Source organism: Taudactylus pleione, unplaced genomic scaffold, assembly GCF_031769625.1.
Source record: "Taudactylus pleione unplaced genomic scaffold, aTauple2 ptg000707l, whole genome shotgun sequence".
Taxonomy (NCBI): domain Eukaryota; kingdom Metazoa; phylum Chordata; class Amphibia; order Anura; family Myobatrachidae; genus Taudactylus; species Taudactylus pleione.
Genome location: NW_028285109.1, coordinates 15,852,325 through 15,866,016, shown reverse-complemented (window position 1 = coordinate 15,866,016; position 13,692 = coordinate 15,852,325). Strand labels below are relative to the sequence as shown.

Below are 13,692 nucleotides of genomic sequence, written 5' to 3'. Positions count from 1 at the left end.
CTGGATACACACTGGAGTGATGTTGTTCCAATTTGGGTAGATCATGTATTCCTGGTTTGCGCGCTCCCTCGGTCACATGCGATATCGTCTGGTCGGCCATGCTGCTCGGCCAATGGGACGATATCGCATTCTGTGCCGTGCTGCTGAGCCAACCGGACCATATGGCATGTGGCGCCCTGCATATTAGTGAAGGAAGGAATAAGTGATCGTTCAGTTCTTCATTGCGCCGCTGTAATGTGTACCGGCAAGCATGCGATGTACAGGGTGTTACAGGAAAAAAAGGGATTTGCTCTCCAGCACACTGCAGCAATATCAACAAAAATACTTGAATCCTACATAATAGAAATTCAGAGGTATTATTTACATACATTTGTAAATATATGAATAAGCGCCAGGCCAGCGTCAAGGCTCTTCTATACTGGCATCCCTAACATTATGGGGTTCACGTCTGAGGCGCAGGGAACCCCAAAAGAATCTAGCCAAGGACCATCCCCAGGGCATCACACGAAAAAAGGTGATAGTGAAGTGTAAAGTATAGCTGTGTAAATATAAATCAATAAGTGTTAATATAATGAGAGAGTTAAAATTACATAACTAATAGACAAACAAATATTTAAGTGATAAAAAAATATCCATGTGAATTAAGTGGTGATGCCCTGAAAAAGGCCCAGCCAGAGCAACTCCGGGGGCCCCATGCCGAAATGCTCACCCCAAAATAATTGTTGCTACCTTTTTTTTTTCTGTAGTTCAGTGTAAACCCCGCCCTTTACAAGCACCTGTGCAAAGTCATTAAGCTGATGTGAGCGACCACCATACTTTTTGTTTGCAGTTCTGTGAGGCATGAAAGGAGCCAGCATTGGGAGGATGTGCTGGTCCGTATAGTGCCATTTGGAGGTTTCTGGGGTACCTCCTAGGTGAGTCAGTTCTCAGCTTATGTATGTGCTGTTATCATGCAGTACATTAATTTGTATTTATATGACCAAGAGTGGGTGCTACTATTTGGTAGCAATACTTATTTTGGGGTGAGCGTTTGGGCGTGGGGCCCCCGGAGTTGCTCTGGCTGGGCCTTTTTTCAGGGCATCACCACTTAATTCACACAGATATTTTTTCATCACTTAAATATTTGTTTGTCTATTATTTATGTAATTTTAACTCTCATTATATTAACACTTATTGATTTATCTTTACACATCTATACTTTACACTTCACTATCACCTTTTTTCGTGTGATGCCCTGGGGATGGTCCTTGGCTAGATTCTTTTGGGGTTCCCTGCGCCTCAGACGTGAACCCCATAATGTTATGGATGCCGGTATAGAGGAGCCTTGACGCTGGCCTGGCGCTTATTCATATATTTGCTAATGTATGTAAGTTATACCTCTGAATCTCTATTATTATGTAGGATTCAAGTATTTTTGTTGATATTGCTGCAGTGTGCTGGAGGGCAAATCCCTTTTTTCTCTGTAGTTCAGTGTAAACCCCGCACTTTACAAGCACCTGTGCAAAGTCATTAAGCTGATGTGAGCGACCACCATACTTTTTGTTTGATGTGCAGGGTGTCCCTGGACATCAGCACAATTGTTGGTCGCTCATGCGTGTACCCTGCATAAGCTTTTATAGATCTCCCCCTTCACATTTGAGGACCGAAACAATGATAACGGTTTGTCTTCCAGGCCATAGAAATTGTGCATGGGTTATAATGAAGGTTCCTCTATATATCATGTGCTGATGAGCAGTCTGCAATAAGATCACTACTTCTGGCACTTTTTACCACAAGAATCTGGCTAGGACATAGACACTTTTGTTTGGCAATGAAAGTACATTTTTGCTGTTGGTATGACTACTGTCTTCTGTGGCACCATGTAGACATCATCCCCCCCCTTCCTTTCTGTCATGTCTGGTGGATATGACTGTTCATACAGCTTGTCAGCCTCTCGCTCCCTGCCCCCTCAGCTGGTTTGTTTTCGTATGTGTGGTTTCCTGCCGTTATTGATGTTCTGCCTCAGCTGCTGGAACCACATAAATGTTCTCCTGAGAAGCTGTGGCCCTGTGCAGCCTCTAGTAGAGATCACTGTTTTCAGTTGTCTCAGCCACGTGGACAGTTACTCTAAATATGGAGTCCTGAGGGAACAGACCATCTGCTGTGAGAAATGAGAGAGATTTGTTGCAGTCTTCCTGTCTTGACTTGCTCACATCCTTTTATTACTATACAATTCCTCATCTATGCAGCCTTCTTAGAGATCATTTTATCCTGTTTCACAGCAACGACTGTACACCTTGTGCCGGGAAGTATGTTGCATGTTATAAGGATGGGTATTTCTTGTAATTCCAGCTATTGCTCGGGATCCAGTAACATTGTCGACAGTTACCATATCGACATCCTCAGAATGTCGACATGTTCACGATGTGGAGATCTGAAATGTCGCCATGTATAATGTTGACATTTTCAGAATGCCGGCAGTTAAATGGTGGTGCCTCCAGGAGGTTTAGGGTTACACTTCATAGGTAAGAGATAGGTGTATTAGGAGGGGGGATTAGGGATAGGCAGAAAATAATCCCCTAAACCGCCGCTCCATCAGATGTCTGCACCAGAAGTAACGGTCACATTACCGCCGGAAGCTGCGCTGGAGCCACTGCAGCCATCGGGGTCAGGTAAGTGACCGCTGGGCCACTGGAGACGTTGAGGACAACGCTTTATCATGTCGACATGTCATCTGCATAGACATGATGAATGTCGGCATGGCCACTGTCGATATACTAAGCACAGTGACATGCCAACCATGTCGACATTCTCAGATCGACCTAATGCATGTGGAGATAACTGTCGACCTAACATGCCACAGCCTAATGCCCGGCCATCTCTCCTGCCCTTGGGTAATATAGACGTGTCCCACCTCAGACACATACCAGACGTTTGTACACTTCCGTTGACATGTACATCTATCTCAACAAACACTCAGATGCAGATTGTAATGCAATATAATATGCACAGCAAGAAAAGGCAAAATGTCCTGGCACCTTCAATAAGTTAAGCGTATAGTAATGCAGACCAGTATATCAGACCCAAGAGTGACCTCGAAGTGTCCCATCTCACAGCACCCATGGCAGGAAATCCTGTGACTGCTGACTATGTAATCCCTTTTTTTCTAATAAAATGATACAGAAATGTAATGTTGATTTTTGCTTTGGATATAAGGTGATTTTATATTGTAGAGCCTATATTTATTTATTTCCAGTTATTTATATAGCGCACACATATTCCGCAGCGCTTTACATAGAATATTTGTCCATTCACATCACTCCCTGCCCCAGTGGAGCTTACAATCTATGTTCCCTACCACATGCTCACACACTTAATTTTGTTGGGACCCAATTAACCTAATATATTTTTGGGGTGTGGGAGGAAACCGGAGTACCCGGGGGAAACCCACGCAAGCACAGGGAGAATATACAAACTCCACACAGTTACTATAGGATTGCAGTATTTGTATATTTCATTTCAAACCTTTTGTGCATAAATGTAATATTGCTTTCTTTTTTTTCCCTCTAAGACTCCGTGTGTCCTCCTCCCCCGGAGCCAGAGAATGGAGGATTCATGTGTCACCCCCCACATTGTGAGAAGCCCTTCACCTCTGGCAGTGTCATAGAGTACTTCTGTGCTGAGGGGTACATGCTGAAAGGGGACTACAAATTCCTAACATGCAAGAACAGGGCTTGGAACCCACCCATGGGTGTTAGCTGCAGACTGAGCCAAGGTGAGTGCTGACTAAGATCTGAGCTTATAGACAGGATGTCTGGCTAATGCGTCATTCCTCTGTCCAGTGCATTGCTTAGCAGTGCAGTTCTAATTCTTTCATTTTCTTTCAGATACCAACAAAAATACCAATATTGGGGTCCCAACACTATCCATTGTTGCCTCAACTGCTAGCTCTGTGGCCTTGATACTGCTGCTCATTGTCCTCTTTGTGCTACTACAGCCCAAAATCAAATCATTTCACCACAGCAGGTAAGAGCCAGACTGGGACCTTATACTCTCACAACTTCTCACTTTCTCATCATTTTGGAATTTTCTATTTGAACAGATTGATGTTAATCCTGCAGAAGTTATGGGGGGAGGGGGCGGGGGATATTTGTCCCAGGTTTATTAATGGTTTTTGGAAGACCAGAAATACCAAAGGCAGTGATTTATAGTTTTTAGTACTGGTTTATTTTATATAGCGCCGGTCATATTACGTGACGCTGTATAGATAATATATAATCATACATACGCACACTATGGACCATTTTTTCATAGACAAGCTGGAATGAAATTCATATTCATTTTTTTTACATTTTTATTATATAAAGAACCATTAATTAGGGTTTTATAATATAAATATATTGAAGGTTAGAAACTGGGATAACACTGGGAGACACAAACATTCAATGACTGATGGATAGGGAGATGATACAGATCCTTAAATGGTGAATATAGTCCTAGCTAAACCAGCACTAAAATAGATTTTTAGTTGTCTAGCATCATTAAATCATAATATAAACGGTCATGTTTGTTTTTGGTTGTCCACTTTTGGATAACACTATATATAGTGGATAGGTTAAACTAAACTGGTAAGTTAAGGTTGCACCTCTACAGATAGTTCACCCAGAGCGACACAAGGAGCTGAATCACAAAACACGTGCATTGTAGGCTACCTATAGTAAAGTAAATAGTTGCAAGTAGTGTTTCAATAGGCAGGCAGAGCTTCAGTGATATATGTATTAAATGAGATACAAATGTTTCAGTAAAATTGCTTCAGTAGTATTAAATCCAGATCTGCGACAAACACATGCCGCAGCTGATGTACAACAGAAACCAAATCTGTCCTGCTGTAATAGCTGTCTCCTCATTGCCACCGATGTGTAAGTGTCACAGCCCATAGGAAAAGTATCATTAGTGTTGCTAATTAATGTGGGGGCAAAAAAGAAATCTCCTTTATATTTAATCTTATCCCTTGATTATGGGAATAGAAAAGGAACTGCTTAAATATTTACGATTATCCAACCCAAAATCCAAAGCTGCACAGCCTATTGAGGAGTCTGTCGTTGTTTTGTAGTATCCCTTTTATTCATATTAATTGTCCCTCCAGACACAGAGAATGCATGTATATAGAGTGGAAGATACTATCCTATACTCTTCTTTGTGCCGTGATACCAGGACTGTCTGTCATCATTCTGCCCGCCAACAGGCAGAGGATGGGGTTAGTCTGAGCTGTTCTTAGGACAAAAAATAATAAACATTTACAGAAAGGAAGCTTAGTGTTAATATAGAAGAAAATACAGAGACGGATATATGTACATACATCTATTTGAAACCACCATGAGAGACCTCCAGTATATCTGTTGATATTTGAGATGTGTGTTTCATAGATTTATTTTTATTGATTCTAAATTCTCGTGAATAGGTAGCGCAGTGCCCGTTCCACTGATAATAAAGTGTTGTGAATAACGTCTTCCATAAATCTACAGATGTGTCAGCACTTTACAGAAAGATGGATCTAGCTTGCTTTGTCTGCCTTTGCAATTCATAATCATGTAGGTCCCCATTTGGAGAAAATCCTGTTACAGTACAGCCATGATAATAAAATTATATATTAGAGCAGGGATGGGGAACCTCAGGCCCTCGTGCCGTATAAGGCCCTCAGAGTCATTTGGTCTGGCCCTCTGAGCTTTTTTCTGCTAGCCTCATCTGGCTAGCAGGGTGCCTAGAATTGCACCCTGCAGCCAGAATCTATGCAGCAGTGCCATCTGGACGCTTCAGACGGTCACAGCCCTTACAGCTCCCCGAAGCATCCTCAGGATGCTATGGTCATTGCTGCAATCACCGGTGATTGTGACCCCGCCCCTTGTGACATCATACGGAGAAGGGCGTGGTCTGTACCAAATAATGTTATATGTATAAAAATGGTCCCCGGCAGAAAAAAGGTTCCCCACCCCAGCATTAGAGCAATGCAGCCACATAGGTGCATAGATCTCTACATACAGGCAAATCTCTGTATTTAGATCTGAATCAGTCCCTTAGTGGGCAACCAGAATAATTCTCTGAATAAAAGAGCTGTACTGGCAAGAGAGTAGAGCCCCCCCTATAGGTAAAGTTTGGCTCTTGCAGAATACTACTTGAGTGCCCTGATCCATGAAGTCTGCGAGTGCCTTACCCTACTCAAATAAACCGTTTTAAGTTTTGGAAACCTAATTTTTTTGTACATTTAATTTACGGTAATATTGATTAATGTAATAAATGCTTATGTGTTACCATATTTTTTTCTGTTAGAAAATGGAAACTCTTTATGAGCGTTTCCTGATAGCCCAATCTGTCTGTGAAGTTCTTTAGATATGTTCTGTCTCTTACAGGCGTGAAACATGCGCACCAGGGGAGCAGGTGTCCATCATGGTTGATGGCGTACAGGTTGCCCTTCCTTCCTATGAGGAAGCAGTATATGGCAGTGCAGGAAACTGTATTCCATCTGCCAGCTCTCGCGTGCAGATTGTGTTGTCTGAAGGACCAGGAGAGGAGCAGGACATCCAGCAGGAGGTGTCTGGCTCTGACATCCCAGGACAATCCATAGTGACTACTCATGTTACCGGCCAAATTATAGCACATCCTACACAATACACTGCCGGCAGCTCACAGCGCTCAGAGACTGTACTGGTTCATCAGCCTTCTTCCCAGTGGGTGTCTGGAGCAGAGGGCAGGACTCTGGGAAGGGAAGGAGTGGATTCTGAAAACAGTGATGTGCAGAGTCTTTTGTCACTTTCATCCGATGATTACACAGATGGTGAGTAGATACGATTCGGATACTTTCACTATACTAATACAGTACAAAGAATGGATGTTGCTTTCTCTGCTTCGTCTAATGCATTTATGCAGTTGTTGCTCTTTTCTTACTTTGATCATTTTGGAGCCATTCCTTACATGATGTGCTCTTTCAGTCCTACACACCCCAGTGGCACATGCTTACTGCATTTCTGGTCTGATTTGGCCTTTTTGTATTTTCTCTTCAGATATCCCGCTGCTGAAAGAAGCTTGAACACTTGTATCTCCTCACTCAGCTCTGCAGGATCTCCACAATCTTCCTGCTCTGCACTTCCTGTATTCACGGGAGCTCTGGAGCCGACAAATTGTGCCTCCCCCAACCCCACCAGCCCAATGAGCACAGACTGTCTGTTGCCTATCTGCAGAGCACTGGGAGCAGATGGTCTGAGCCTTGCTTGCAGAGGTGCACAACTATATTTAATATGTATGTGTTATACTATAGGCTATATACAGCTATTATGAATATCCCAGTGATGGGAGTTGGATTTTAATTTGCCTGGCACTTCTCCTTACTAAATATATTAATGCCTCTTGTTCTTTCCAGTGAGTTTAGCAACTTGCACATGTAAACCTTGGCTTCCATAAGGTCTACACTGCTATGTGCAGAAATATATAGGGTCCCCAAGAGAGGACCTTTGTCTCAGGATAGCCCCAGATTAAGTGCTCTGATCCACAAAGCTGGAGTCCAGTGCAATATTCCCTCCCTTTACAGCGCACAAGACGAGGAATCTTATGTCACCTTAATGGCTTTACGTTTGGTATCATATAGAAAACCATTTATCATTGTTGGGCTGAAAGATGAGAGATGAGGCTTTGTAGCATGGTAACTGTTTTTTGGATGTGTGTGGTTCCGCCACTACGCTCGGGCAGCCTGTGCAAATAGACCAGCCTCCTCTTTGGATTTACAGTTCCTGCTAATAAAGGGGTATATTTAATAAAGATTATTTTTTCAAAGATGCTGATTCACTGAGGTTTTGAAACAATGATCTCTATTAAATATACCAAGCTGTGAAATGCAGTTTTAAAGGGAAAGTATCTTAAAACTGTGACACTTATTAAGGATGCACCAGACATGTCGTAGGATTCGCCCAGATACTAAATTCTATTTACAAATAATTCTGCCACCTAATGAACCAAAATCTGATTTTCATTTAGATAATGTCGGGGTGGTATAAAGAATATAGTCATATATGTCATTTTTCGTTATAACTTTTTGTCTTAAATCCCAAGGAACACACTTTGATGTAGCTGGCCATCTCCCAGGGGTTTACCTGAACCTTTGCCGGAAATCAGTATTCTGCCTGATCCTGTATTCTATGTTTCCTTACTTTTCCAGTTGAAAAATTGAACATTGTAGTTTTGCACCATTAGATAGATTGTTTTGGCTATAGTTTGTACAATGTTCTGTTGCGTCAAATCTGTATTTACAATCATTCGGTATTGCTGCTTGTGGCGTTTTATCACTGTCAAAATGCTTTCCATTTTGATTTAGAATTAAAAAAAACATATACTTTTACCTTTTAAGCCACAAACGTACAGTTTCAGCCTTTACGGCCTGGAAATCGTTTAGGCAAGTAGCCCTTAAATGTATCCTACCGTTTGCGGATTGTAACTCCCAATCCTTGTTCTTAGTTGTAGCCATGTTTTATGTAGTCAGGGACCCAGAGGAGATGCCGTATACAGAAAAAGTGATGTGGGGATTATGCCAGGTGGGGAGCAATGGAGCAGGTAATGGGTATAGGTTTGTGTGGTAAATATGGGTAATAAACATATGGAAGTTTAGCCCTAAATATTAACATAATGTCCTTTTTATGGTCATTGAACTAAGCATAAAATCCATAGGTGAAACCATGAGTTGTGCAGAATGGTAACAGCGGAGAGGCGGCCATTGTTGAGAGGAAGGGGATTATATAAAACAGGAACTGAGGAGGGAGACTGGATTCTTGCTAGTGTTTGTGTGTGTGTATATACCATTTACTACATCAGTCAAATGTCACATGCACACTTACACAAGTGTGCTTGTGTATGAGTGTATTATTATTAATATCCTTAATTTATATGGCGCCACAAGTGTTCCGCAGCGCCTTACATAGTACATAAACAAATAATTTGACAAGTGACTTACAGTATAATATAGGACAGGGATATGGATAATATACATTGCTAGATTAGTGACCATAACATCTAGATATGCAACAGAGCGTAAGCAACCAAGTGTTAGGTGCCCTGGTGGGTGTAAGAAGTAGGTGAAAGTAAAGTAAGGTGAAGCACAAGAGGGTAGAGGGCCCTGCTCGTACGAGCTTACATTCTAAAGGTGTGTATACTTGTGAGTGTGTGTGTATATATGTAAGTGTACATGTTTTGTGTCTGTCTGTATATTGGGGGACTTTGTTGTTTTTCTTGTGTGTCACAAATGTACAAATGAAAGGTTTACATTTCGGAGACAGCTCTGTTGCATAGCAGACCAGTATCCAGTTGTGCAACAGCGACCAGTTTTATTGTTTATGCCAAAATGTATCAAGTCACCAACGAGATGCACTACTGTAGTTAATGTGATCACGTCACCCACACACAGCGGAGTCGGCCATTTTGTAAGAAATCAGTACTCCTGTTACTGCAGCCTATCTGTCCACTAAGAACTACTGACAATGTACCTCATGAATCAGTGATGTAACTGGTACCTAGTGAATTTATAGACTGATGGTAGCACACAAAATGGCTGCCTCAGCTGTTTGTAGGTGAGACATCCAGTTTAAGTGCTGGTTTTCATTGTGCCACATTCACTTTCCTTTTACACAGTTGTTTTGGTCACCTGTCTCTAGACCTCTTTCCCACAATCAGATGTGCAATATTGTCAGTACCATTACAAGTATGTGTGACCTGCAGCCGTTCACCACCTTGTAAATACCGACCTACAGACTCCTCTGCAACTATAACCAAGGCTTTGCTTTACATTGTGGGGTCTTAACATTTTCTTTTTGTAATTTCTATAGGGGCGGTAAATGCAGCCCTCAAACATATATCAGGTGATTTGAAGTTATACCCACTATTCTAGAGTTTGAATATGGTTACTGCCCTGGACGTTGCATGAGAGATGACAATAGATCACCACTACAGTGGTAATCTAACCTCCTATACTGTCTTCCAGGTGTTAGAGGCAGTGTCGCGGTCACCAAATGTTGTATAGTATGGGGCACTGCATGCACGTGTACAGGGCTGGTTAACCCCTCTGGTGCCAGAATGATACATTATAAATAAATCACAGCTTTATTCCCTATGCTCTGACTGTCACCCTGGACATTGCTGTGGGGCTGAAGATAATATTTTAATATTTGTACAAAGTAATTTAAATTTAATTGTTCTATGTATATAACTGCATTTCTAAATAATAAAAAAAAAGTTTGTTTTAAAGTTAAATTATGTGGTGTTTCTTTTATTAAACTACTTGAATTATTTTGTCCCGTTATAATTTTTTTTTTAAATATATATCATAAACGTTTGTTTACATGCAACTGAATTGGTTGAAAAGAAAAATCTGATTTGCTTGTTTTCTCCAGCAGCGGGCCTGTAGTAGCGTTCAGTGAGTCAGAGGGGATCCGTTCTGCACATGTATAGAATAGATTTCCTCTTCAAACACACAGCGGGGCGGTGCGGTCGCACCTTGTCAGCTGAAGCACAGTCCCCATGTGACTAAGTTAAGTGGTTAAGACCTATGCAAAGGCACGATCATGTAGGCACCTGATTGGGAGTTGTACGCTAATGCTCCCGCAACTGCGATTTGCGTAGCTGTGGATGTGCGAATATATGCTAATGCAGCAGCGTCCGGGGCTTGTAGTGAGACACCCACCAGAGCCATCGCAGCTGTCCGGAACTACGTTCACATACGCAGCCTCGACACAGATCAGGCAAACATAGACTTCGAGTGTGTATATGGTCACTCAGAATGGCCGCCGTAACGGAGATCAGACGCAGGATGTGACTCGCCTGCGTTTTTAGCTGCCCCCACCCGTTGCCTCCCCCAAACGCTCCCTACCTGTCAATCACACTGAGAATAAAGCGTCGCAGTGAGCGACTATGGTAATGTTCCTTGGCGTATGCGCAGTGGCAAAACATCTCTTCATTTGCCAAAACACCGGCATTGCGTGCAACTCTGAATCAGGCCATTTGTTTTTAAGTGCAGATAAACTGCAGTTTCTACTTCAGGGTCCATAGGGTATCCACAGGATACCTTGGGGTATAGGTGTGACGTCAGTCGCAGGGCACCAAAGAGTTAAGCTTTCAGCCACCCAGGATGCACTGGGTCCCCCTCCTATACCCCGCCCCCGAGCCAAGGCACCTCAGTTTAGTTTGGTGCCCGGCCGGAATCGGGTGCACCTGTTGGAGTGGGGGCTAGAAGAGCCCCTGAAGCTTTTTCTTCATGCAGCTGTGGCTGCACATCTGGATGAACAGCATGGACAGTCAGTCCTGACGTCCATGCTGTCTTCCCTACACCCCGCCGGTACCAGAACGCCGGTACTGATCCGGGGATGCTGGTGGGCATCTGGGGTCACAGCTAGCGGTGACCCCAGATGTTCCGGACCATGGCCGGATTCAAGGGGGACAGAGGTAAGCAGCAGGGTCCCGCGGTGGGTCCCCGCTGATCACATGGTCCTAAGTCCCCAGGCAGGGGGCTCCCTGGGGACTGGCTGCAGCGTGGAGCCAGGCGACCAACCTGCGCTTCCACTACCCCCTGGGACAGCGGACCGCAGCAGGGCGGTAGCGCTGCGGCGTCCCAGGGGTTAAATGCATGCCAGGGGAGCGCGCCTTCCCTGTCTCACAGCCGGCGCCTCCCCCGCTGCACACAGCCCTCTCTGCACTGTGCTGACTGGCCCTGTGTCAGCGCTCCTCCCCCAGGCCAGCCTCCTCTCTGCTCCTCGGCGGCCATCTTCTCCAACGCATGGTGAACGCTGCTGGAAGCACTGGACGGAAGCATCGTGGTCTGTGTCCCCCCGCATACCTCTCCTCCGCTGTGGTCAGGTCTGTGTATGCAGCGCTGTGTCCTACCAGGCCCTGTGTCTGTGTAGTTGAGTGATCAGCGCTGTTAGTGCAGGAATTGATTTTCTTTGCATTGTATGTGACTGTGCTAGCGCTGCCTGTAACTTTTCTTCTCTAAACTGTCAGCTTTATTTACTGTCCCTGTTCTTTCTGCTAAGCCCTTGCGGTGCGGTGCTGCAGGGTGGTCTCTCGCCTATTTAATATATAATTGGTGAGAGGGGTCACATACGTGGTGCCATCATGTCTGAAAGTGATTTTCCCCTCCGGCTACAGTGTACCACGTGTAAAGTACCGTTAGCGGAGGGGGAGGGTAGCGCGGAGGGCCTTTGCCGGCAGTGTTTGTCCATGGCGCGGCCTCTTACGGTTACAGCACCGGTGCAGGAGCCGCCCTGGGCTTGTTTCGCTCAGGCGCTAACAGCTTTAGTGGGCCAGTTAGCTACGCAGCCCGTGTTTACTCCGATGGGTTTGTCCCAGCAGTCTGTGGTGTCGTCACCCATGCAGGGTTTCCCACGACAATTGGTGGTACCCCACAGTCTCAATATTTCCCCGCTCCCGGTTTCTCAGGAGCCAGCGTGGGTTAACTCCCTGACGAGTTCTGTACAGCACTTGTCGGATGTATTGCAAGGGGAGTCTGTGATGCGGCCTCATAAACGGCCGGTGGCGTCTCTGTCCGCTCCTTATGAGGATGACGAAGGGACGTCTGATGATGGGGAGATTCTGGATCCTTACGATCAGGAACCTCTCCATACTAAGGACGCTGATGCTAAGTCCAAAGTATATATTCCTGGACTTATTGGGGCGGTCCGCACAGCCTTGGTGATTGAGGACGAAGTTCCCCCAGCGGCTGTCTAAATATGCCTTTTTCAAAGATGTGAAGGGCGATGCCAGTCTTTCCTCTTTCGGGTCAGTTGGTGGACCATTTAGAGGAGGCGTGGAAACAGCCTGGCAAAAGATACAGCCGCAGAGACGCCTGGCGGTGGCTTATCCGTTCGCGGATAATTATTTTGCTAAGTGGGAATCCCCTCCACAGGGGGATTCTCACGTGACCCGTCTTGTCCGTAGTGCCACATTGCCTATGCCATCCATGTCCTCCCTTAAGGATGCTACGGACCGCAAGGTGGAAATCTGCCTGAAGTCTGCTTATTCCCTTGCAGGGGGGGGGGGGGGGGGCAGCTCGGCCGGCTATGGCCATTTGCTTGGTTGCCAGAGCGATGGAGCGCTGGGCGGATTCATTAGAGGCTTCTTTTGATTCCAACTGTCCGGCCGAACAGGCGGAGTTGATTGGCAATCTCCTTGATTCGGCCACTTACATCAACGAGGCGGCTCTAGACATTAGTACTCTGGTGTCTAGAATTTCTTCAGCAGCGGTAGCTGCTCGTCGCACCTTGTGGCTGCGATCCTGGAAGGCGGACGCAGATTCCAAGAAGGGTCTGGAAGCCTTGCCGTTTACCGGAGAAGTTCTCTTCGGTCCGGATCTGGATAAGATTGTGGCCGCGCTGGCGGCAGCCAAATCGGCTTGTCTCCCGTCGGCCGCTGCTCCTTCTGGTTCTGGACCATCGTCCTTTCGGTCATCTAGGGCCCAGGGCAGGCCCAAACCACAGTCGTTTCCTCATCAGGCTGGCCCTAGGAAATCGGTCAAGCCCTGGAAGCAGGCATGGAGTACCAGACGTCCGGCCCCCAAGCCAGATGACAAGCCTGCGGCCTGACGGTCCGGGCCTCCCTTTGGGGGATCCCAGGGTGGGAGGCCGCCTGCTGCAGTTCGCCCAGTGTTGGTCGGTCACTATGACAGACACTTGGGTTCTGGAGGTG

General features: G+C 45.3%; 1 protein-coding gene across 1 annotated transcript in view; it reads left to right on the top strand.

Annotated features, from left to right (window-relative positions):
- Positions 1 to 10,247, top strand: part of SUSD6 (sushi domain containing 6) — a 49,352-nt gene extending 39,105 nt beyond the window's left edge. The window contains exons 3-6 of the mRNA XM_088456575.1: positions 3,551 to 3,754; positions 3,867 to 4,005; positions 6,387 to 6,811; positions 7,038 to 10,247. Coding sequence (XP_088312701.1) covers positions 3,551 to 3,754; positions 3,867 to 4,005; positions 6,387 to 6,811; positions 7,038 to 7,063 — 794 coding nt within the window. The 3' untranslated portion in view covers positions 7,064 to 10,247. The remainder of the gene's footprint in view (positions 1 to 3,550; positions 3,755 to 3,866; positions 4,006 to 6,386; positions 6,812 to 7,037) is intronic.
- Positions 10,248 to 13,692: the final 3,445 nt, after the last annotated feature.